Raw genomic sequence first — 23,445 nt, 5'->3', positions numbered from 1 at the left:
CTTACAGCAATGGCGAAAGATTATTATAATTTGTTTACCTCTCAGTTATTGATGTGTGAATGTAGAAATGATGCCTAGATCTTAATTGTTTTCTATTCTTTGAAAATACGTACATTATGTATTTTCCTTGGCAGTTGATGTTACTTTTTTCTTGTAAACTAAACGATGGTATTTTCACTCAAAATTTAATATTTAAAGTTATAAAGATCTTACTTGGAAATACTGTTTAAGACTGTACAAGGTTTGCTGTGTTTAGTCTTGCCAGAATCCTGCTAGTGGTTAACTCTTTTCTAAATTAATATAATTTAGGAATGTCTCTTTTAATTTGTTTTATTTCTCTTTTAGAATTATGGTTCAGCTAAAGTTACAACAGATGGCTATTGCCCTGCTTGTAGAGCAAAAGGAAAGCTAAACACCTTGAAAACTTACCAAATTAACTTCCAAGAGTCTGTGTTTTTGTGTGAGGAGCTTCAGGTAAAGTACTAATGTTACATAGTATATAGCTTTAAGCATTTTACTTTTCTTCATTGTTTAAATTTTTACTAATTTTGTCTTTTTCAGAGTATAGACTTGGAATGCATAGGTAATGTCAATTTCTAAATATCTCTGACAAATAATTTTAAATCATTTACTGTTTTCCAACTGAACGCCTAAGTTATTGTTACTTGCTATTAACTTTGTAGGGATCCTTACAAGTTTTTAGCATGTAGTTATTTCTTCCTTCCACCCCCAGCCCCCAACCTTCACAGGGTCTCACTTGTGTAGCTTTGGCTATCTTGGAACTTATTATGTGGGCCAGGCTTATAGTAATCCACCTTCCTCTGCCTCCTAGCACTGGGATTAAAGGTGTGCACCACTATACCTGGGCATATAGTATTTATTAATCTCCATTTACCTGGAAGGATATTTTGGTAATTGGTTATATCAAAACAGTGTATAGCCAAGCAGTGGTGGTGCACGCCTTTAATCCCAGCAATTGGGAGGCAGAGGCAGAAGGTTCTCTGTGAGTTGAAAGCCAACCTGGTCTATAGAGTGAGTTCCAGGACAGCCAGAACTGTTTCCCAGGGAAACCCTGTCTCAAAAAAACAAAAACAAACAAACAAAAGTTTGTGGTGTTAAAGAGATCCACAAACTAATTTGGCATTTTAGAAAATCATCTACACAGCCCTCCCCCTATCAAAGATAACACTCTCAGATCCATTTATATTTTTTCCTCATATACAGAACTTTACACATCCTATTTCTTGCCTATATAAAGCTATCATCTTATTTCCAAAATATTGTCAAATAAAAAATAGGGAGAGGCGGCTCAGCATTTAATAATATTGCAGAGGACCCGGGTTCTGTGTCCAGCACTCATGTGGTGGCTCAAGATACCTATAATTCCAGTTCCTGGGTACATGGACATATGTGCAGGCAAAAACACTCAGATAAAAACAGAATCTAAAAAGAAAAAAATTAACCAATGTTAATCCCACAAAATATTTATTTTAAGTTTATATATGATATTTAGACATCAATGAAACCACATAAAGAGGACAAGGCCATCATTTTACATGCTTACTGTTGGGTCTCCAGGTCCCTGTAGGGACTGCCCTAGGACAGCAGAGCCATTAGGCAGTGACTTTAGAGGACACTGAAGACAGTGTTGTGTGCCACACCACCTTTTCCAAGGTGAGGCCCATAATTGTAGGATAGCTTTGTGTGATGTTGGCTTTTGGTTTGTGGTACTTGGGATTGAGGGTCTTGTTCAGGAACAGTTTATGCATGCTTAATTATCAAAATAGATACTCTATCTTTTTTAAACTAACAAGCAGATTCACATGTTTTAGAAACAGGACGTTTCATAGATCTGCAGAGTTGTGATTGCGGGCTTCTAATTCCAGCTCTGTCTGTCCCAGATAAACCAAGCAGATTTCTGGTCTCACTTGCAGAAAGTGGCTTAGTAGAGTTTGCCCAGAATTCTGTAATTTTGTCATTTGAGGTCTGATGACCAACTGAGTTAGGAGAATAGTAGACAAATCTAAAATAGTAGACTAAATCGACCACCCCCCCCAAAAAAAAAGAGAGAGAAAGAAAGTGAAATTCAAGCAAAGACCTAAGGGGAAGAGGAGGATAGTCTTGTGGTCATGGGGAGAAGTAGGCACAGCTAAGACTGGGAGGCCTGAAACTGCCAGTCGTGTTTGTGCTTCTACATTGAGAGCACGGGAACTGTACTTGAGTGCGAGGCAGGCAGAGTGATAGATCAGAAGAGTGATTGGGGAACAGAAAGGAATAGTCTAACTGTCCATAGTAAGGATGGTGGGTGAGGCATCTGGAAGAACTAGTGCAAGGGTGGTATAGTCTCCTGTCTCTGAGATCGCCTGCCTCTGGATTGACAGGCCAGGTAATGGGTGGGGCTCTAGTTGTCTCTGTCTCCAGTTTCTGCCAGAGTTAACAGCTCTGGTTTCTCTGTGATAGCACTGTCTTGTCATTCATAATGAACCCTTTTGACTTCCCAGTGGGTGACTTATGGTCGTGCCTGTAGGTAGCTTCAGGATGCCCCAGAAAGACCACATGGGCAGATTGTTGGCACTTTGAGCTCATCCACTGACCCAGGAGTAGTCTAAGTTTTCAGGCTTAGTGATTTGCTTACCTGGTTTCTTTGTATTTTGAGATAGATTTGTTTTTTGAGGCAAGCAGTATAGTCCAAACTGATTTAGAATTTACAGTCTTTCCACTTGAGCCCCTGAAGTGCTAGGATTACAGGCTTATGTTGCCACTCCTGGCTCACTGCTTACTTTTAAGTGTTGTTCTCAGGCAAAGGCAGGATTTAGAAACTCTGGGGGCATAAGGTTTAGAGTCAGGTTAGTACTGACTTCACTGTACAGCTAACAGTACAGAGCTGGTCTGCATGCTGAAAAATGCAAGTGCTCATATGGAGTTTGTGTGTGAAAGGAAAGGAAATTTAGTGTGTGCCTCATACTTGTAGCTATGAGGTAAATTACCTGAGAATGTCCTAGCTTCCTGGGTAATGACATGATTTAGTATTGTTATTCTGTGGGTTGACCAGGCAAAGCTTCTGATGGATATAGTAGTGTCTGCTGGAACAGCCAAGTGTTAGCCATAGTGCTTGCTGCTGTTGCGCCCCGGGTAGGCAGTCAGTTGGGAATCTTAGTTCTTTTTTTTTGTTTGTTTGATTTTTGGTTTTTTGAAACAGGGTTTCTCTGTGGTTTTGGAGCCTGTCCTGGAACTAGCTCTTGTAGACCAGGCTGGTCTCGAACTCACAGAGATCCGCCTGCCTCTGCCTCCCAAGTGCTGGGATTAAAGGCGTGCGCCACCACTGCCTGGCTGGAATCTTAGTTCTTCCTGAGGCTCCAGCATGATGAGACAGAAGTTAGCAGGCTTCCTGTGCCCCTTGCATCCTGCTGTCCCTCCAAAGCTGTAAACATCTGAGGAAGGAGTGACTCTTCGGTTCCCTGGAGGACACCAGTGTGCCATACCAGTGTTGAAGGCATAGTTTATTTTTATTATTTGTTTGTTTATGTCCTTTTAAGACAGGCCTTCTCTGTGTAACAGCCCTGGTTGTCCTGAAGCTAGGTTTGTCAACCAGGCTGACCCCAAACTCAAATTCAGAGATCCCCTTGCCTCTGCCTCCTGGATGCTGGGATTAAAGGTGTGTGCTCCCATACCTGGCATGTTTTAAATGAGATATTTGCAAGCCCTTAGACTTGTTTCAAATGTAGGATACAGGGACTGGAGCGATGGCTCAGAGGTTAAGAGTAAGTACTGCTCTTGCAGAGTACTTGAGTTCAGTCTCAGAACCCACCTTAGGTAGTTCTTTGTTGCCTGTGACTTCCACCTCCTAGGGATCCAAAACCCTCTTCTGCCCTCTGGGCATCCACATATACCACATTCACTCAGACGTAGACACACATAAGTAAGAATAATAAAAATGGACCTCAGAACATAGAAGATACATAGAAAGTACTTGGCAAAATTTTTATGTAAAAAATACTTTAGCCGTCAGGCATGGTGGCGCACGCCTTTAATCCCAGTGCTTGTGAGACAGAGGCAGGTGGATCTCTTGAGTTCAAGGCCAGCCTGCTCTACGCAGCAAATTCCAGGACATCCATGACTGGAGAGAGTAACCCTGTATTGAAAAAACAAAAAACCCCAAACTTTCCCAGTTTTTAATGACATAGGTTACTTCTCTCTCTCCAAAGTAGCACACATAGTCTTTCTTTAGGTTGCTGACATTTTTATTTACTTGGCATTTATTTATGTATTTTTACTTAAAGCCAAAGTAATGTTTTCTTTTAGCTTAATCTACTGTAACTCCCCCCTCCCCTTAGCCCCCGACAGGATTTCTCTATGTGGTCCTAGCTATTCTGGAACTCACCATATAGACCAGGCTGGCCTCATTCAAAGAAACCCACATACTCTACTTTCCAAGTGCTGGGATTAAAGGCATGTGTCATTATGCCAGGTTTCATGATCTGATGATGCAAATTAACTGGGGAAATTTTCTTTGGGGAGGGCAGACTTTGATTACCTCTAGTTCTCTGAAATTTGGGTTCTTAGAGATACTCTCACAACACATGAATGGTAAAATTGTGTTTTTCATGACAGGAATCTAAGGTAAAACTTACCTGATTTGGATTATCATTGAGGTTTGTTTGCCCCCTTTTTTAAAAAAAAAACAAAAAACAATTTTATGTTTTCTTTCTAGTGCATTTATCCTTTGGGCTCTGAGTCACTTACTAATTTAATTTCTCCTGATTTGGAAGACTGTCACACTCAAAATAAGCCTCAAAAAAGAAAGAGATTGGAAACCACCTGTAAGAATTCACCTCTTCCAGTGCATTCTAAGAAGACTAGAAGTCACGTTGTCACTGGTGGTGAACAGAGTTTGAATGGTAAATACAATGGAAAGGTGTGTGGTGACACCACATCAAACTCACCAGAAAACACTGGTTACCAGAATCCTGCCAGGACTGTTGCTTCCTTGGAGCAGAATGAGACTTTGGAAGCTGCTAACATGGACGTGGTTCCTACAGAAGATCCTGCCACAGTTAGTGCCTCTGGAATGCTCCTCCAAAGTGAAGGCTTTGAGCTGGAAATGCCATCTGAGAGCAGATGTTTATCACTTTGCCAGACTCTCTGTGTCCAGTGGAAAAACTCTCAGGCGCTCTGCTGGCTAGACTGTATCCTTTCGGCCCTGGTGCACCTGGAGGCGCTGAGGAACACTGTGGCGGAGGTGTGCTCCAGAGAGGAGTGTGTATTTGGGAGACTGTTTGGAAAATACGACCAAGCAGATAAACTTGGGTACACACATCACTTGCATGGTGTCACAGGTTTGTGCTAATGTATTCTTCTTAAGTTGGAAGATGTCAATGTCGAGTTTTGTCTCACAGCATGTGGGAAAAGAGCCATGGGCAGTCATTGTTCTCTGTAGAGACCTAGGCAGGGACCCTGGGGATAGCGTCAGCACGTGACTTCGACCCCAGAGCTGCCACTGAGGAAGAAAGGGGCAGTGCTATTCAGTCAGATCTGAAGTTTGTAAGGTGGAACAACCAGAGTGGCCTAGTAAATGGGAAGCACCTGTAATTCCCAGCACTCTGCCCTTGATGACACTATTGGATTTTGGTGTCTGTGTGTGTACATATATACACACACAGACATTTGCACAGGTTGTGTGTTTGTTTGGATTTTGAGGCAGTGTTTTTCTACATTGCCTGGAACTTGCATTTCTCCTGCCTTAGCCTCCGGCATGCTCAATTATAAGCATGCATCATTGCACCCTATTTTAATTCCTTCTTAACTTTCAGCCCAAAAAGCATTAAAACATTCTCAGGCCCATAAGATGGCTCAGTGGGTAAAAGTGCTTGCCACTAAGCTTGATGATCTGGTATAAATTCCCAGAAGCCGTACATTGAAAGGAGAAGACAGATTCCTGACAAAAGCATCCAACACACCCTCCAGGCACGAATGAATGAATAGTAGAAACACATCAATACAGTCATCCTTTGGTGTCTATGGAAGCTTAGCTCTAGGACATCTTGCAGCTACCAGGGTCCTCTGTCAGAAATGGCATGATGCTTATATAACGCAATTGCATATTGTTCCATATACTTTAAATTTTAATGAACTTAGTGTTGATCTGCTTAGGCCTGTTGCCCATGCTGAAATCATGTTCAAAATTGTTTTACTTTGTGATGCTGAGTCAGTCTCACCTTGCACATGCTAAGATAGAACTCTATCCTAAGCCCATCCCATGTATTTAAAATCATCTCTAGAAGACTTATTCCTAATGCAATGTGAATGCTATGCAAATACTGATTATAGTGTAGACAATACTGATAAGGAGTCTGCTTGATTAGTGCAGATGCCGTTTTTCTCTCCCAAGTGTTTCAGTCTGGTTGCTTGGGAATGGGATAGTGGGACCTCCTGGTATGAAGTCCAGTTGTGTGTTTACTCAGCTGCCAGTGGGCAGTGTCACTCCTCCCGCAATCCCTTCCCAATCCACGTATTCTCTGCAATGTTTTCACACTCAGAGTTTGCTATTAGTGCTTAAAATGGTCTTCAGACTGGCTTTGACTCTCTCAGAATTAGAAAATATTGCTATGTTGCCTCTTTGTGTATTTATTAACGTAAATGTTTTTTCATTCCCTCCAACTTTCTGTGAAATATCCGTTCTGTTGATTGTCATATTCTTATTTGGATGCATTTTTTTATATCTTTGTTGCTATGTTATGTCAGATATATGTTGCTGATTCCTCTTCTAGTTTACAACTTGTATTTTACTTAAAAAGTACTTTATACCAGGTGGTGGTGGTACAGTTTTTTAATCCCAGCACTCTGGAGGCAGAGGCAGGTAGATCTCTGAGTTTGAGGACAGCATGGGCTACACAGACAAGCCCTGTTTCAAAAAATAATGACAAAAAATTAAATTTGGTGTGGTGTAAGAAACTCTGTCTCAAAAAAAAGACAACGGTAACAAAAAAAATTACATTTGGTGGGGTGCGTGTGTGCCAGAAATCAACTCTCAGGGGTCAGTCTCTCCTTTCATCATGTGGGTCCTGGAATTGAGCTCAGGTGTCAGCCTTGCAATGAGTGCCTTCACCTGCTAAGACAGCTTGCTGGCCCTGATATTGAAATGATTAATTGTGTATGGCATGAGGTCAAGTCCATTTTCTCCTCATTTTCAGACACCTTTTCTGGTGTCACCTTTCTCGCACACCAGCATTACATATCTCTGATCCTGTTTTGGTTGTTGTGATCACCTGGCCTCTCCCTGCACCCACACTGAGATTTTGGCTCTTGAAGTCTCATATTTGGAAATTTTTCTGAAGTCTCTTTGTGTGTGTTTATCTGATTTTGCTTGCACATAGGTTGTTCGTTTGTTTTTATTCTTTGACAGACTTGCTGGTGTTGCAAGGTTTTTTTCCTGAGCACTGTAGGTGTTTCTGTGTTAAAATCCTAAAAGGTGTGATGGGGATTGCTAGGTCATCGGTGGGTGCTGTGCATTGCTTTCCCGTTGCGTTTGCTATTAGGAGTTCACATCATGACCCTAGCCATGAACTCTTGAATACTTTGCAGATTAGTATCCTAGAAGGTTATTGAATGTGCTGATTAAAGTTTTTGTTGAGTGGCTTCCCAAAAGAATTATTAAAATAGCTTCTCAGGGCTGTAGACACACAGCAGTTAAGAGCGCTGGCTGCTCTTGCAGGGTTCAGTTCCCAGCACTCTTCAGCCTGTAATTCTAGTTCCAGGGGATCAAACACTCTCTTCTGGTCTCCACAGTTACATGCCCACATGCTGTAGACATATATACAATCAGGAACACATGCATACAGATAAAATAAATCTTCAAGAAAAATTAAAAAGAATATGCTGCTCCTTTTATTACATGGAAAAAATCATCTCAGATTCCTTAACCAATTTTGGGCATAAATATTTAGAAGTTATGATTATTAAGTAAGACTTTGTTTTAATTTGATTTGGAGACTTCATGCATCAGTCATTTGGGTTTACAGCTCTTCACAGGCATCGCCTGTTTTTAATAGTTACAAGAACCTTGGTGCTGAGTAGGTGACGGTTCACTGATGATTTGAGAAGAGCAAAATTTGATACTGGAATTTTTTGCTTTTAGTTCATATTAGCCACATACAGAATAATTAGTTTTCTTAATCTTGTTAACTATGTGTGGGCTTCATTGTTCTGTATTGTGTATTTTCCTTTCTTCCTTTTGCTTTCCAGGAACAGATAGCACAAGTCTTGCCTAATGCTCATTTCATTGAGAATGTAAGCTTTTCCGAGTGTGATGAAGCTGTAGGAATGATTTCCAAGTCAGATTGGAGCGTCAAGCACTCGTCGTTCTGACGTGCATATTACTGCATCTGTTGTTTGTGAGAAAGACTTTCCTTGAGATTTCATGCAGGTAGTAAGGGCAAATGGCACCTGATGACAGGTGTCAATGGAATCTATGGCATATCGCAGGGGAGGCATAATAAGAAATGTTTTTGCTGGGCAGTGAGGGAGCATGCCTTTAGCCCACCCCTCAGGAGGCAGAGGCAGGTGGTCTCTGAGTTTGAAGTTAGCCTGCTCTTCAAAATGAGTTCCAGATCAGCCAAGATTACACAGAGAAACCCTATCTTGAAAAAAATAAAATAAAATAAAAGTGTTTTGCTTTTTGTCTCTGCAGAATGGACTGATAAACTTTCATTCTTATTACTATCTCTGTTCTTCTTTTCTTCTGGAAAGATGCATTAATGAGACGATAACGTTCTGACTTTCTTTTTTAAGGTGAAGATTGTAAAAAACTGACATCAGAAATACTTGCAGAGATAGAGAGCTGTCTGAATGAAATTAGAGATGAAATTTTCATTAAACTTCAGCCTAAGCTTAGATGTACATTAGGTAAGTAATTATATAGAAATAAGTACGGCATAAGGAAATGCATTATTTTAGTACTTGGTATAGGATTCTTTTGGGCGAGTCTGGGTAGTGGTGGTTTACTTAGGAACCTACCCCGGCTTACGTCGCTGTTGTCCACTCCTGTTCTTTGAATATCTGCAGGCTGTTCACCTCTTTGAGTTCGCAAAGCCAGGTGAACACTTAGGGCTAACACTCCTGGTTACTTTCCTCTGGCAACCTAATCCAGACCCCTGTCAAGTGTGCTAAAGAGTTGGTATATAGTTGGCTCTTCTAAGCTTTTAAACCAAATCTCCACCTGCACAACCCAAGATTAAATTGTGGTACCGTTTTGGTCATGAATACGTTAGTATAACATGCACATGTAACTAGAATTTTAGGGTCCTGGGAGCTCTAACTGGCTCAGCCACTAGTGCTCAGTAGGCCATTTTTACAGGAAATAATGAAAAGCCAAGAAAAGAGGTTTGTTTAATATTGCCTACATGTAGAAGAGGAACAAGTGGGCCAGTGACCGTCAGGGTCCCAAGGTGAATTTTGGGTTTTATTTGAGGGCATGAGGTGAGGTGCGTGACTAAGCAGTCTTCTGCAGGATGTGCTGCTGCCCATGATTGCTCCGTCTTTGTGTGGGCCTGAGTTTCTCCTGCAGGGTGGGCTAGCAAGTTGTCAGGGTGTGAATCTCTTCAGGAGAGACAGGCACCAGAGCCTCAGGCTTTCCTTCCCCCAGCACAAGATTCCTGACCGTGGTTTCTGTGTTCCGACTGCAGAAAGGGAGAGTAGAGTGCCTCTTAAGATGCCTCCATTCTGCTGTCCTGGATCTCTTTCTCACTGTAGAGGAGCGCGGGGTGGACTTGCTCTGTCCTTTGTGACTCTGGGAGCAGAGTGAGGCCAGAGCTAAAGTCTCTGTCCAGGTCTTTCCAGGCTTTGTAATGTTCTGAAAAGGAAAGCTAGTGTTTTTAGTCTCAGTTTTGTTTTTATTGTCTTACTAATTAATTGCCCAGGCTCGCCGAACTCCTGAGTCTTTTTGCCTAGGCCTCTGAAGTGGCTGGACTTGAAAGTGTGCACTACCACACACTACCTGTTGGTTTTTTGAGAGAAACTTCTTTTATTACTCTTCCATATTTGTATTAGCTCTGTGTGCATGTGTGCCTGTGTACACACACTTAGATGACAGAGACTGACCTCAAATATTTCTCCACATTTTTAATATGTATTAGAAGCCACGAGTAGTGTCACGTGGGAGGCAGAGGCAAGTGGATCTCTGTGAGTTCGAGGCCAGCCTGGTCCACATAATGAGTTCAGGACAGCCAGAACGACACAGTGAGATCTTGCCTCAAAATTAAAATAAAACATATATTTAATATATGTCAGAACATATGTTAAATGTGAAGGTTTTTGTTGTTGTTTGTTTTTAGAGACAGGGTTTCTCTGTATTTCTGGCTGTCCTGGAACTCACAGAGATCCGCCTGCCTCTGCCTCCCTGTGTGCTGAGATTAAAGGCATGCGCCACCACTGCCAGGCTAGATGTGAAGATTCAATGCTGTTGTGAATTATAAATTGTTTGCCTTCTTAGTTAATGTTTAGTTACAGCAGAGTTGAAATTTACTAAATATCCACAGCTCATACAGTTGTCCTTTCTAGGAGGCTGATTTCTATTTTTCTTTATAAGAAATACATTATTTTGATTTGTATTTTTATATAAAAATAACTATGGCTGGATATGGTGGCACACACTTTTAATTCCAGCATTTGGGAAGCAGAGGCAGGCAGATCTCTGTGACTTCAAGGCCATCCTCATTTACATAGTGAGTTTCAGGATATCCACTACTGCATACTGAGACCCTGTCTCAAAAAAAAAAAATGAGATTATATCACAAAACAACTATTAAAATAGCATTTGTAATTGCAGATGTTTGCAGCACATGCTTGGGTAATGCAACCTGTTCATGGTAATACTTCTGGTCCTTCCATCACAACAGTTGCTGGCTATGTTTTGGGCACCTGTAGTTCCAGGCTAGGGAAGAACAGGACCCTGAGAACAGGCTTGTTCTAGGGAGGAGGCTGGAAGCATCTGCAGTTCATCTCCTGGGCCTTGTAAGCCCTGAGGATGAGAAGGCAAGAAACCAGCTGGAGTGGGACTGTAAGAATGGGATCAGTTGTTAAATGGCCTTTTTGATTTCAAAGCTGGCACGTATGGTTCCATTTTCGTTTAAGGACAGCAGAATCCCTACCATCTCTAGTCTTAAAGTGGCAGGAGTTTAATTATTCAAGAATTGGATTAAAGGTTAAGATAAGTGGGGAGATTCAGAATTGATCCTTGATCCTTGTATATTAAACCTCTTCCACTGTAGAGATGGTGGGTCCGAATAGAAATGAAGTGGTAATTTAATAGTTATGACCAATTCTGATGCGATTCTCTAATGTTTTCACTAACTATCACTATTTGTAGCAAACCATTTCCATAGTTTTTATTTTAATGGACAGGTTATAGTTCTGCGGGCTTTCTCCTTTGAGAAGGAAGGCAGAATGGGTCCCGTATGTTCGTCCTATGTTTTCATGACATTTAAAAATGAAGAGACTAGCATGGTAGCTGAGTTCATGCTGGTTGTGTTTGGCGAGGTGCTCAACCTTCCTCCAGTTCCACCTTGACCGACTGACTGCCCAGCTGTGTTCACACATAGGCGCTGTATACTTTTGGGAGTTGACTGGTGATTGGGTTTTCTTTTCCACTTGCCAATTCCGGCTTCTAATCTTTCCTTTTCTCTTGTCTCTTTTGCAGGTGAGATGGAAAGTCCCGTGTTTGCGCTTCCCGCACTGCTGAAACTAGAACCCCATGTTGAAAAGCTCTTTACATACTCTTTTTCTTGGAATTTTAAATGTTCCCATTGTGGGCACCAGTATCAAAACAGGTCAGTTTTGGGTTTATAAATGGATCCTTTCTGCTGAAATGGTTCATAACAGCATAATTTAAACAACAAATTTTGTACCTATAGTATACTCTGTCTTGGCACTTCCACCCTCAATACACTTTCACCCCCCACCTCCACCCCCACCCCAAGACAAGGTGACAGTCCCGAGGTTTTCTGCCCTGGAATCCAGAATGGTAGAGGCAGAAGCATGTGTCGTCATGTCCTAGACCCCAACACATTTTTTTATTTTTCTAAGATAGGTTCTTGCTAAGTAGCTCAGGCTGATCTCAGACTTGCCATTTTCTTCCTCTTTTTTAAAAAGATTTATTTAGTGTGTTACAATATTCTGCCAGCATATATGCCTACATGCCAGAAGAGGGAACTAGATCTCATTGTGGATGGTTGTGAGCCACTGTGTAGTTGCTGGGAATTGAACCTTGTCCTCTGAGCCATTTCTCCGGCCCACATTTGCCACTTTCTTACCTGAGCCTTCTGAGTTCTGAAAATGGAGGCACAGATCACAGCTGGCTTCCACATCTTAAACTCTCTCTCCACTAAAGCTAAAGGAACGGTTTGCAACACAAGAGACTATAGGTGGCGTGCTACTGTAATCAGCTCAAAAAAATTCACAGCTTGAAGGATAGTTAAAATGCATTTTCTTATTTCGTTATTGGGAAGTTAGAAACAAATGAGAATTGCACCCTTCACATCTAGAACATTCTTAGCTGCGCTTCTTAGAAGTCCTTGGAGCTGTGTTTTGTTTACCCTTCTGTTAGAGACAAAGCTTTCGTTTGCTTTAGGCCCCTATCTTGGAGCCGCTCCTAGTGTATGGTAGCATCCAGCATAGGTTGCCTCTGTTTTCCAGTTCAGGAGAGCGGAGAGGGTAGGTACTTGTCTGACAGGCCCCTGCTTGATCAGACCGGGGAAGCTGCTAGCTGGCTATTAATAGATGACCTGCCAGCTGGGTGGTGGTGGTGCCCGCCTTTAAACCCAGCATTCAGGAGGCAGAAGCAGGAGGATCTCTGTGAGTTCGAGGCCAGCCTGGTCTACAGAGCAAATTCCAGGACAGCCAGGGCTGTAAAAAGACAACCGGCCTTGCAGGTCATTCTTCAGAATATTGTAGAAGTCAGTCAGGAAACCTTCCTGCCACAGCTCACCTACAAGCAAGCTCCAAAAGTTAGAAGGTAAAACGACGTGAGGAAATTGTTGTATGGATAGCTGTGTCTCACAAGGCTGTCTGGACAGTAGGAAATGCTGTAGGGAATGACGGCAGCAAAGTTTGCTTTTTAGTCTGGTGTTTTAAAACTGCTAGGAAGGGGTAAGAATTTACTCTAGGACTTGAAATATTTGTGGAAGCAAGTGAATATTCCATTCCTAGATCTCCATTTATTTGTACAAATGCTCTGGATTTCTCTTCATAGTAACTGAGTGAGGAGCTCACCAGTCAGTAGCAGATCAGGTGACCTCTAGCGTTGTTTCTTGCCTCCGTGGCTCCTGTGCTCACCATGCTAAACTCTGTAATCACTACCTGTTTTTAATAATATAAACAGAGCTGATGATTAAAATCAGCTTAATTGCAGCTTTTCTAGAATTCACAGGCTAGCGCTTTGACAGATTCTCATTTAGTGTGTTCTGTGTGCCAGGAGCTCACCTAGGCATTGGGAGTGATTCCTGTTGTGGCCAGTTCAGCTGACTAGATGCTTAGGAAAGTAGTTATGAGCTCACCAGAGAGGGTTAGTGGCTCAGCAATTAGTGCAATCTTTTGTCAGCTCTGCATCTTTATCCATAAGGTGGTAAGTGGGCTTGAGCAGCGCTTGCACTGAGCTCAGAGAGGGCTCCAAGGGAAGCCACCAACCACTTTGGTATCTTGTTTTTATGTCTTTTCTTGTTTTGTTTTTTTTTCCCTTAAATTAACTGTTTATTTTTATTTTATGTATATTCGTGCTTTGCCTGCATGCATGTCTGTATGAGGGCATTGGATACCCTGGAACAGAAGTTAGAGAAAGTTGTGAGCTGCCCATGTGGGAATTGAACCCAGGTCCTCTGGAAGAGCAGCAGTACTCTTAACCACTGAGCCATCTCTTCAGTCCCTTGTTTTTATTTCTTTAAAAGTAGTTGTTAGCCGGGAGTGGTGGCAAACCTCTTTAATCCTAGCACTCAGGAGGCAGAGGCAGGCAGATCTCTGTGAATTCCAGGACATCCTGATCTACATCCAGGACTGTTATACAGAGAAACCACATGCACAAAAAAGAAATTGTTAAAGTTTCTTTAGAGTAATCTTTACTTTGAAAAGTTAAAGCAGTTACTGAGTCAAAGCCAAGAGGCGGTGGCATTTAATGAGTGTACATCGAGGTCACAAATACTCACTTCTACTTGCTACAGAAACTGCCCCGCTAATCCTTTCATTTCAGTGCCTCTGATTTGTGTGCTATTGTAAAGGCTTTTATTTGATTGCATAGTTATTTTCTGGAGAGGATAAAAACCTGGTCTGTAGTGCCTGGTGGTCTTGAGTAAGACCCCATTTTGTCTGCCACTCGTCTTACAAAGGCTGGAGCACTAGGGGAGTGCCAAGTTCTGTGCCTAATGGTACATGTATTGGGTGCTCAGAAATGTCTCTCTTCACGTGGAACATGAGCACTAATTGAGACAAAATCCTTGTTACTATCTAAAAGCTAGGAGTCTTAATAGTATCTTAAAGAATGAGGCATGTGGAGTACAGTCTGGGCACACAGAACAACTTGTCTGTTGCTTTGCATTTAAAAGGTTAGCGTTTCTGCAAACTGATCAGTTTTAACTGCCAATGCTTTCTTTGCTCAGGTACCATATGCCAGTATTATTTGTTATTTAGAAGGGAAAAGCTTGTGTGTTTCTTTGGCAATATACTTGTTTTAATTAAAACATTTTTGTTAGAGTTGATGCAACTAAGATTCAGTGTACACCACTGAAGATCATCTTGACTCTTGCTTTTGGGTATTCAAACTAAAGTGAATTCAGTACTTGAACAGCATGTGTAAAAGCAGAAGTGTTCTACAAGGGAATTCTTTTTTTCTAACAGATAAGAAAGTTAAGTTGTATGTAACTTGAAAATACCACCCTCTTTGTTGTCAGTGATGGTTAGCCAATTTGCACTACATACGCTGAGCTGTAAATTCAACAGCCTTCTAGAAGTGATGCTCATCAAGAGCCTCGATGCTGCTGCTTTGGGTAGCTGGCGGTATCTAGAGACACTGTTGCTGCAGCTGGAAACTGGTCCCGGAATGTGATAAGTAGAGACCAGGAGTGACCCTCAACCTCCAGTGTGCACAGTGGGGACCTCACACATAATTCTCTGGAGTAAAGTGTCAGTGGCATTCGTGCTGGAAGGCTGTTGCTTGTGCTTCTAGCCGAAAAGTCCGTGTGCAGTCTCCACAGTCCAGCTTGGCGGGAGAGGGTACCACGGTACTAATACATGATTGAGATCAAAGCTCGAGTAAGTAGTTGAATTTGTTAAAGGAATACAAATGATTTTAGCAAATGGGTTCAAGTTTTGCCTGTTTTTGTAGGTGTTTGAAGAGTCTGGTCACCTTTACAAATGTTGTTCCTGAGTGGCATCCACTCAACGCCGCCCATTTTGGTCCATGTAACAGTTGCAACAGTAAATCACAGATAAGAAAAATGGTGTTGGAAAGGTGAGTTTAAATTTACTTAAAATTTACATTTTTAGGATACAGTGAAGATGGGTTTACATTTTTTTCATTTGTTGAGAAAGAAAATAGTGTCTACAACATACTTTTTAGAAGTTTGAGTGAACACACATACATACGAACTGCCAAATGCTTATCATTTAAAGAACTGACTGGTAGGCAAGCTGTACCAGATGAAACACTGCAGTAGGGTTGCTGTGGGGTTGGCCCCTCTCTCATAGTGTGTGTGTGTGTGTGTGTGTGTGTGTGTGTGTGTGTGTGTGTGTGTTTATTTTATGTGCATTGGTGTTTTGCCTATATGTATGTGTGAGGGTGTGAGAAACCCAGGAATTGGAGTTACAGACAGGTGTGAGCTGCCCTGTATTCCTGTGCTAAGAATTAAGTTTGGTTCCTTTGCAAGAGCAGCCATTGCTCTTAACTGCTGAGCCATCTCTCCAGTCCCATCTCCTAGGTGTCATCCTGCTGATTCTTTATCATCTTATAGGCTTTTTGCTGCTGTTAAGTAAGTGTTTTTGTTGTATTTGCGAGCTATTGGCTTTGATCTGTGTGGTTGCTGCTTCTGGTGGGTGGAGGCTAAGGAAGTGTTAGGCATCAGCTCTTCACAGTGAACAACCCCATCCATTCAGGTGTGTGCATTCTGGAGCCTTCCAGCTCAGGCTGACTGCACTAATGGGATGAGCTGTAATCTTATGGAGGAAGCAATCCAGTGACATTAACTAACCTCCGTTACTGTCAAATCTGCAATGCCAAATTCTTCAAATCTGCAGAAGTTCCTCAGAATAATTCTAAAGAGTTATTCTCATTAAATTATTGGATTCTCCTTTAATAGTACTGTAGCCTTAAATTGAAATCAGGCACCTGCCTGTTTCCTCCCCTTTTATAGGCTTCCCCTTCAGACGTTCACAGTCTGCTCTCCCCCCCCCCCCCTCCCCGCAGTCAGTTTTGTTTAATTGTGCTCTTTTTGTTTTGCTTTGCTTCGTTTTTAGTCTTTTCTATTGGTCTAGGGTAAGCTGAGAGTTGCCATCCCTCTGCCTCCCTTGGCAAGTGCTAGACTACAGTCAGCTGGTTCTGCTCTCTGGCTGTAGTGCTGTAGGACTGGGGCTCGTGCGTCTGCTATGTATGACTCGACCTTTGCTCAGGTGTTCGTGTCCTTCCTCTGTGAGTAGAACTGCGTTGATATGCCCTGTCATTCCCTCTCTGGTGAGTCTGTTGACAATAGCTCTCTTCATCACTGTACCTGCTGTGTGGCACTCACGTCACTGTTTCCTCCTTTCTGCTAGATAATGTTCCTTTCCCCTGTCCCGTGTCATCCCCCTCCCCCATCCCCGTCCTCTGTTCTGGAACTTGCTCTGTAGACAAGGGGCCTTAAACTCAGAGATCCACCTGCTAGGGATAAAGGCGTGCACCACCACCGCCTGGCTCCCTGTCTGTCTTTTAAATGCTTATTATTGGCCTTAGGATTGTTTCTATCTTTGTCCTTGTTGGCTCTTAGCTTGTTTTGTCCCTTGCTTCCTGACACTCAGTAGTGTCTGAGTGAGGCTGAGTGAGAAGGAGCAAGCTGCCTTACCCTGAAGTCAGCAGTCTGGCCTGACCGCCTGGGGACCAAGCAGTAAAAGGCGGCAGTGCATGACTGGTGTTTTCCTACACAGCCGTGGGATTGCCTGAGCATCTTGGTGTTCATAGACACAGCTGATGATCTTTCTCTCTGGCTTGGGGCTTGAGGATTTACTCCTTTGTATTATGTTGTTAGATCTGCTAATTGATTGCCTTGTGACATATATTTTTTAATTATATAAATATGTTGCTTTTACTTACATAAAAGATTCATTCTCTGATCAGCAAATGTTTCCATTAGATACAGTCATGTTTAAATTTAAAATTGTTTTAAATTCCAGTGGATCAGTTAGTAAGCCAAATTTATAATTTGGACATTTCCTATTTTCTTCAAAAGTAAATTAAATTTATCTAAAATTATACTTTAATTTTAAATGACAAGATATTTGTATAAGGCTGTTTTGCTCTGAAATTAGTACAACTTGACCTGCTGGTATTTAGTACACTTAGAAGCAAATTTAACACAGATTTTACGAATAATATAAGTGAAAGCTCATCAGCTGGATGTGGTGACTCACGTCTTTTACCCTAGCACCTGGGAGGTAGAGGCAGGTGGAGCTCGTGAGTTCAAGACTAGTTTGGTCTACAGAGTGAGTTCCAGACCAGCCAGCATAGATAGGTAGGTGGGTGGGTAGACAGACAGATCCATCTGTCATGAGACCCTAAATAATAAATTCATCATGAGACCATATTTGGCCATATATCATTCTAAGATCCACAGTGTAGGCCCCCCTCCACCACACACACCCCCCATCACCTGATCTCAGATCACCCACGTTTAATACATACCCTTTGAGGAAAAGCCAGTAGTAAATCATGACTGCAGGGTCCAACTCCACTACCTCTCTGTAAGTGAGTTGTTGAGGAATTGTACTCTGAGTATGATGGTGTGGGCACTGGTTGTCTGGGCTCAGACTTGACTTCCTAAATTACTGAAATGAGCCTGTAGCTCTTGCCACAATCTCAGGAGATTGTACACTCTTGGACATACATGGTCCAGCTAGCCTGCTGTTTGAATAGATGATTATAGTTTAACTTCTGTTTTACCAGCTTTTATTATTCTTATTTGATTGTTTTGCTTTCCTGTTGTCTGTTTTTGGTTGTGTTTCAACATAGTTTCATTGTGTAGTCTATGCTAGTCTTTGAACTTAGAATCCTCTTGGCCCCAGACTCTTGAGTGCTGAGATAATAGGTCAGTACCATCTTATCAAGCTCTTGCTGGTAGTTGCTTTTTGTTTTTGTTTTGGAGACAGGGTATAGGGCCTTGATGCCATCTGAGCTGATGAGAGGGTTTTGCTTTGTAGCTTAGACTGACTGGAATTGTGTATGTAACTCAGGCGGGCTCCAGACTCAAGATCCACTCACCCGCCTCCAGAATTCTGGGACTGCTAACAACCATCCATAGCCTAAGATTCTTTATTGCCTGATAGAAAATGCTTTCAACTCCTGAACTATCTCCAGAGGACAGTTGTACCCCTTTTTGGGGTAGTTGGACTTTCTGAAGATGCATTTCTTTATTGTAGCTCATGATTGTGTTCTTTGAATTACATCTAATTTGACTCAGGCTTTTCTGATTGTAAGATTGGAAATGATACAAAGTGAACAATGGCTTAAAAATAGGCTTTATATACCTTTCTTTTTGCCTGAAACTGATGTTACTGAATTACAGATATGGAATTATTAAATTTGCCTTGTCTAAGATTTGAGTTATTAGAGAAGTTTTGATAGAAATTGACTTTGTGATCTTAATTCTTAGTATAAGATGTGGCTGTTCCTGGTGGGTAAAGATTGGTAGTCCTGCTGTCTTGAGGTGGCCAGGGGAGTCATATTCTTTGCTTTTCCTTAGGTTCATCCTTTTAAGAGAGGTACACCCAGGTGCCAGGCACTCTTAGCTCTGAGTCTTTGTTGACTCTAGTTCCAGGTCTGTTTCCCATGGTTGCGGTAGAGCCTAAACTGGCTCTCCTCAGATCTGAGCATCCTCCATGGCTGACACTCCTGCATAGGGTCATGGATAGGAAGAAGCCTGGAAACAAAACAGGGCTTAGTTCCTGAGACGCTGGGTTGGACAAGCTGAGGTGTGGAGTTGTAGGAGATACTAGAGTCTAGAAACCCAGAAAGAGCAAGGAGTGGAGGACACTCATGCCACCGTTTGAAACTTGTGCCAATGGCAGTGGAGGCCATTGTGACCTCGAGTGTGGTAAAGCACGGGGGTTAGGACTTGTCTTTGAGAACTCCCCAGATATAGCAAGAAGAACCAGAGTTGCAGCCCATTCCGCCCCTGGGAGGCCCGGTAGTGAGGAGGACATTCTGAGGGTTCGCTTGCTTGTGAGGCTGAAAGGAAGGAACCCTGTAAAGAACTGTGAGGTTCTTCAGCATGCCCTCTCTGTTAGTCCCCAGAGAACTGAGCTGTATAGTCAACCTCTTGGTCATTCTCTTCTCCCCCTTTCTGGGTAATGACATTTCTGTCCTGTCATGGTTTCAGTGCAGCTTCTGGGACATCTGCTTGCATTCAACTAGAATGTGAGTGTCGCTGCAGTTCAAGCTGCAGGTGGGGCTCATCTTGGTTCTTCACTTTGACTCATTACCAGCTACTACTTCAAAAGCATTAGACTGTAAAAAGCATGCAATCTGGCAGGTGCTCTTACATGTATTGTGCAATTTACTCTCCTTCGTGTGTGCGTGTGTGTGTGTGTGTGTGTGTGTGTGTGTGTGTGTGTGTGCATGTCCTAAAATGTTCATGTGCAGACTCACAGATTTTTTAGTATAGACTCATGAGGTTTTAGGTAGCCTCAGAAGGTACTTGTAGTGGTAGGTGTCACATGTGTGAGGCCCAAGGAACTAAATACAAAACTTTACTATTCAAAGATTTTATTAATAGCAGAGAGTCCAAGTCTACGGCTTGCCTGTCCAACTGTGAGAACCTCTGCCTCGCTGTTGCATCACTGGAAGGCACACTTCATATCCCAGTTGACAGCGTGTGTATCTTATAGGGACATTCTATGGTCAGTGATGCCTTGGAATTGGTAAATTAAGTCCGATTTTTAAAACCAGGACCAGCTGGGCAGTGGTGGCACACCCCTTTAATCCCAGCACTCAGGAAGCAGAGGCAGGTGGATCTATGCGTTCGAGGCCAGCTTGGTCCGCAGAGTTTCAGCAAAGCCAGGGCTATGCAAAGAAACCTTGTCTTGAAAACCAAACCAAAAAGAAAGAAGAAAGAATAGGACAAAGAAGGTGGTGATATAGGCGGTTCACAGGACTTCCAGGCTTTTCAGTTCCGAGGACCTACTGTCCAACAAGATAATTGACGAGTAATTTACATATCTTTCCCTGTCAGTCTGGATGATCTTACAGTTTGGACACTGATTCAAGTTCATTTCCAGCTGAGTAAAATTTGATAAGCTAAGTAAATTTGACATCTGTTTAAATTTTAGGATTAACTCTTAGGGGTGTTCACCGTTTCTTAAACCCCAAGAGTTTTATTGCATTGAGTTACTTGAGGCCCATCTGTAGGCTCGTTTCTGTAATAGTCAAATGTGTTTTTGAAATTATGAGCATCCTGTAGTTTATAATAAATCTAGTGTATTTCATTTTTTTCTACTTAAGTACAAATTAAGTTTTTCTTAGGTGCAAATTTGAATTTAATGGCTCTTCTTACTTCCTGAGATGAGGGAGAAATTGGCCAACTCAGTGTCTGAGTATCTTAGGCATAAGATTTTCACTTACTACTTTTTCTACTTAATAGAAGTGATTTGATTTGGGCACCTGATACCAGAGAAAACCCTAAAGGAGCTTGGCTTTTGCTTCCAGAGCTCTGCGGCGTAGTGCTCTGAGATTTGAGTTGTGGGTAGAGCAAGTGTTGTTAAGATCTTTGTCAATCTTGCTTTATGGTGACTCCCAGCTGCTGGTGGTGCCGTTCCAAAGGGCTTAGTGTCACGTGCTTCTTAGAGCCTCTTCTCCCTTTCTAGTTAAAGCACACATCTGGAGGTGCCGGAGCAAAGGTAGCGCAGCTAGCCTTGTCTGTGACTGGATGGTCTTATGAATGGCAGACACGTGCCATGAAATTGGTTTGACTTGTGCCTCTTTTCCACAGAGCATCGCCCATAATCATGCTGCACTTTGTGGAAGGCTTACCTCGGAAGGATCTGCAGCACTATGCGTTTCATTTTGAAGGCAGTCTTTACCAAGTCACCTCTGTAATACAGTACCAAGCAAATAACCATTTTATAACATGGATTTTAGATGCTGATGGTAAGTGTTGAAAGGGTTTATGTTACTGAGCGTGGGAAATAGAGCCTCGTGGGTTTTGTTTTGTTATAAAGACAGACTTCACCTAAATTTCTTTTTTTCTGTGTTCTTTATTAAAAGTTCTCTGCCCTTCCTCGTCCTCTTAAAAATGTGTTTTAGAGTATCCTTTGTAACTCTGTGCCCTCCCGTGCCAGATAAATGGAACATACCTGTAATAGTACAGTTACCCAAAGGCTCATGATCCGCACTTGGTGCATTCAGTCTGTGTGCATCGGGAAGTGTGTGGCTGTGCCAACGTGTATCCACCATTGTAGCACCATACAGAGTTTCTTCACCCTCCAAACACCACTGTCGTCCACCACCACCGTCCCTCAGGGCCGTCCCCTTCATCTCAAGTATTGCAGTCGTCGAGCTCTCTCTGAGGAAGTAAACAGTTCAATTAGACACCCGGCAGCCTTTGCAGGCGCGCCGCTTTTGCTTAGTAATGTGAATGTAGTGTTTGTTCTTCCACTGTTTTTCAGTGCTTAACACTGCGTTTCTCAAGTGAGATCCCACTGTATCTAAATGATAAAGCTTAGGTACATTCACCACCTAAGAGATGTCTTGGGGGCTAGGAAGTATGGCTTAGTTGGCAAATGCCACGGGAATGCCCAAGTTTTAGCCCCAAAACCCACATACAAAATGCTGGGCATGGGGTGCAGTCCCACAGCTAGAGAGGCAGACCCTGCAACTTGCTGACCAGCCAGCCTAGCAGCTTAGCAAATGAGAGACCCTTCTTCACAATAAAGGTGGACAGCGCTTAAGGAATGCCACCGAGGCTGTCTTCTGCTCTGTACCCTGCTAAACACACACACAAAACAAAGAACCTTCATGATGGTTTCCATGTTTGGGCAGATGTAATTTTGCAATCCATTTTTATAAATAAGGAGTTTGGTTGCTGGCAAAAATTGGCAGTTTTGTTTTGTGAGAAACTATTATGCTATCCTCTAAAGAGGCCAAATTTGTAGTCTTGTATTTTATACAAGCAGTGAAGAAAAATTGCTGTTGTCCCCAGCATTGTTGGCATTTGGTGATGGTGTCTCCTTAGACGTGTGCATCCATGTGTGCCCACACTATGCTAATTCTGCAGAAGAGCGAGTTTCTTTGTGACAGTTTGCTTTAACTGTGTTTCTCCCTACCCATAACCTCACACTCACCTCTCTCTCCAGCTCTGCTGGTCATGGTCCACTTCGCTGGTAGTACTTAAAACTTGTTTTATTTTTTCTCTTTAAGGGATTTAAAGGGTGGGAAAATCTATTGCGCTTTAGACTTCTATTTGTTCTTAGTCACTAATGAGACACCCTAGAAATTAGCCAATACATAAGCATCTGAATTAGTCTGAAGCTCAGCGGCAGAAAGGACTTTCTTCTTTCTTAACCTCCCTGTTTCTTGTTTCTCAAAATAGTTCTTTTTATTTATTTTTTATTTTTTTTATTTTTTTTGTTTTTCAAGACAGGGTTTTTCTGTGTAACAGCCCTAGCTGTCTGCGAGCTCAGTATGTAGACCAGGCTGGCCTTAAGCTCACAGGGATCCAACTGCCTCTGCCCCTCAAGTGCTGGGATTAAAGGCGTGTGCCACCACATCTGACTCTTCAAAATCAGTTCTTAACAGGACCTTTCAGCTTTAGGGGCCGTGTGTTTTCTGTGTGTGCTGTTCTGAAAATGTCTCTGAGCATACTGCCATACTGTAAGAGAGTGCTGTGGGTAGTGACGTCACCACTGTAATCCAAGGGACAGAAAGTGTGTCAGAGTGCACATGATATTTGGCTCAGTGCTTTCTCAATTCACCACCTCTGTGTGTTTGCTTTGTCAAAACCCGTGTTAATTATTGAAAAGCTATTATTCATCCGGACTTAAAGTTGTTAGCTTTTCTCAAATTATCATGTGGCAAAACTAAAATGCAAATAAACATGAATGGCTCAATCTCCCTTTAACACCTCCTACCCCCACTGTCTTTCATCCGTTTTTTTTTCCATTTCAGCCATGGCTTCTGTTTGCTTAATTTTTTTATTGTAGCAAAATGGACACTTCAATATTTTTAAG

At 42.3% G+C, this 23,445-nt stretch overlaps 1 protein-coding gene across 4 annotated transcripts in view; it reads left to right on the top strand.

Annotated features, from left to right (window-relative positions):
* The window catches only part of Uspl1 (ubiquitin specific peptidase like 1), a 30,188-nt gene that overhangs the window by 3,392 nt on the left and 3,351 nt on the right, over positions 1 to 23,445 (top strand). For all 4 annotated transcript variants that reach the window (XM_075971742.1, XM_075971751.1, XM_075971764.1 and 1 more), the window contains 6 exons: positions 346 to 474; positions 4,712 to 5,336; positions 8,788 to 8,901; positions 11,693 to 11,822; positions 15,365 to 15,490; positions 21,210 to 21,367. In XM_075971742.1, coding sequence (XP_075827857.1) covers positions 5,021 to 5,336; positions 8,788 to 8,901; positions 11,693 to 11,822; positions 15,365 to 15,490; positions 21,210 to 21,367 — 844 coding nt within the window. In that variant the 5' untranslated portion in view covers positions 346 to 474; positions 4,712 to 5,020. The remainder of the gene's footprint in view (positions 1 to 345; positions 475 to 4,711; positions 5,337 to 8,787; positions 8,902 to 11,692; positions 11,823 to 15,364; positions 15,491 to 21,209; positions 21,368 to 23,445) is intronic.

The sequence above is a fragment of the Microtus pennsylvanicus genome, chromosome 1 (genome assembly GCF_037038515.1).
Source record: "Microtus pennsylvanicus isolate mMicPen1 chromosome 1, mMicPen1.hap1, whole genome shotgun sequence".
Taxonomy (NCBI): domain Eukaryota; kingdom Metazoa; phylum Chordata; class Mammalia; order Rodentia; family Cricetidae; genus Microtus; species Microtus pennsylvanicus.
This window is presented reverse-complemented; position numbering and strand designations above follow the sequence as displayed.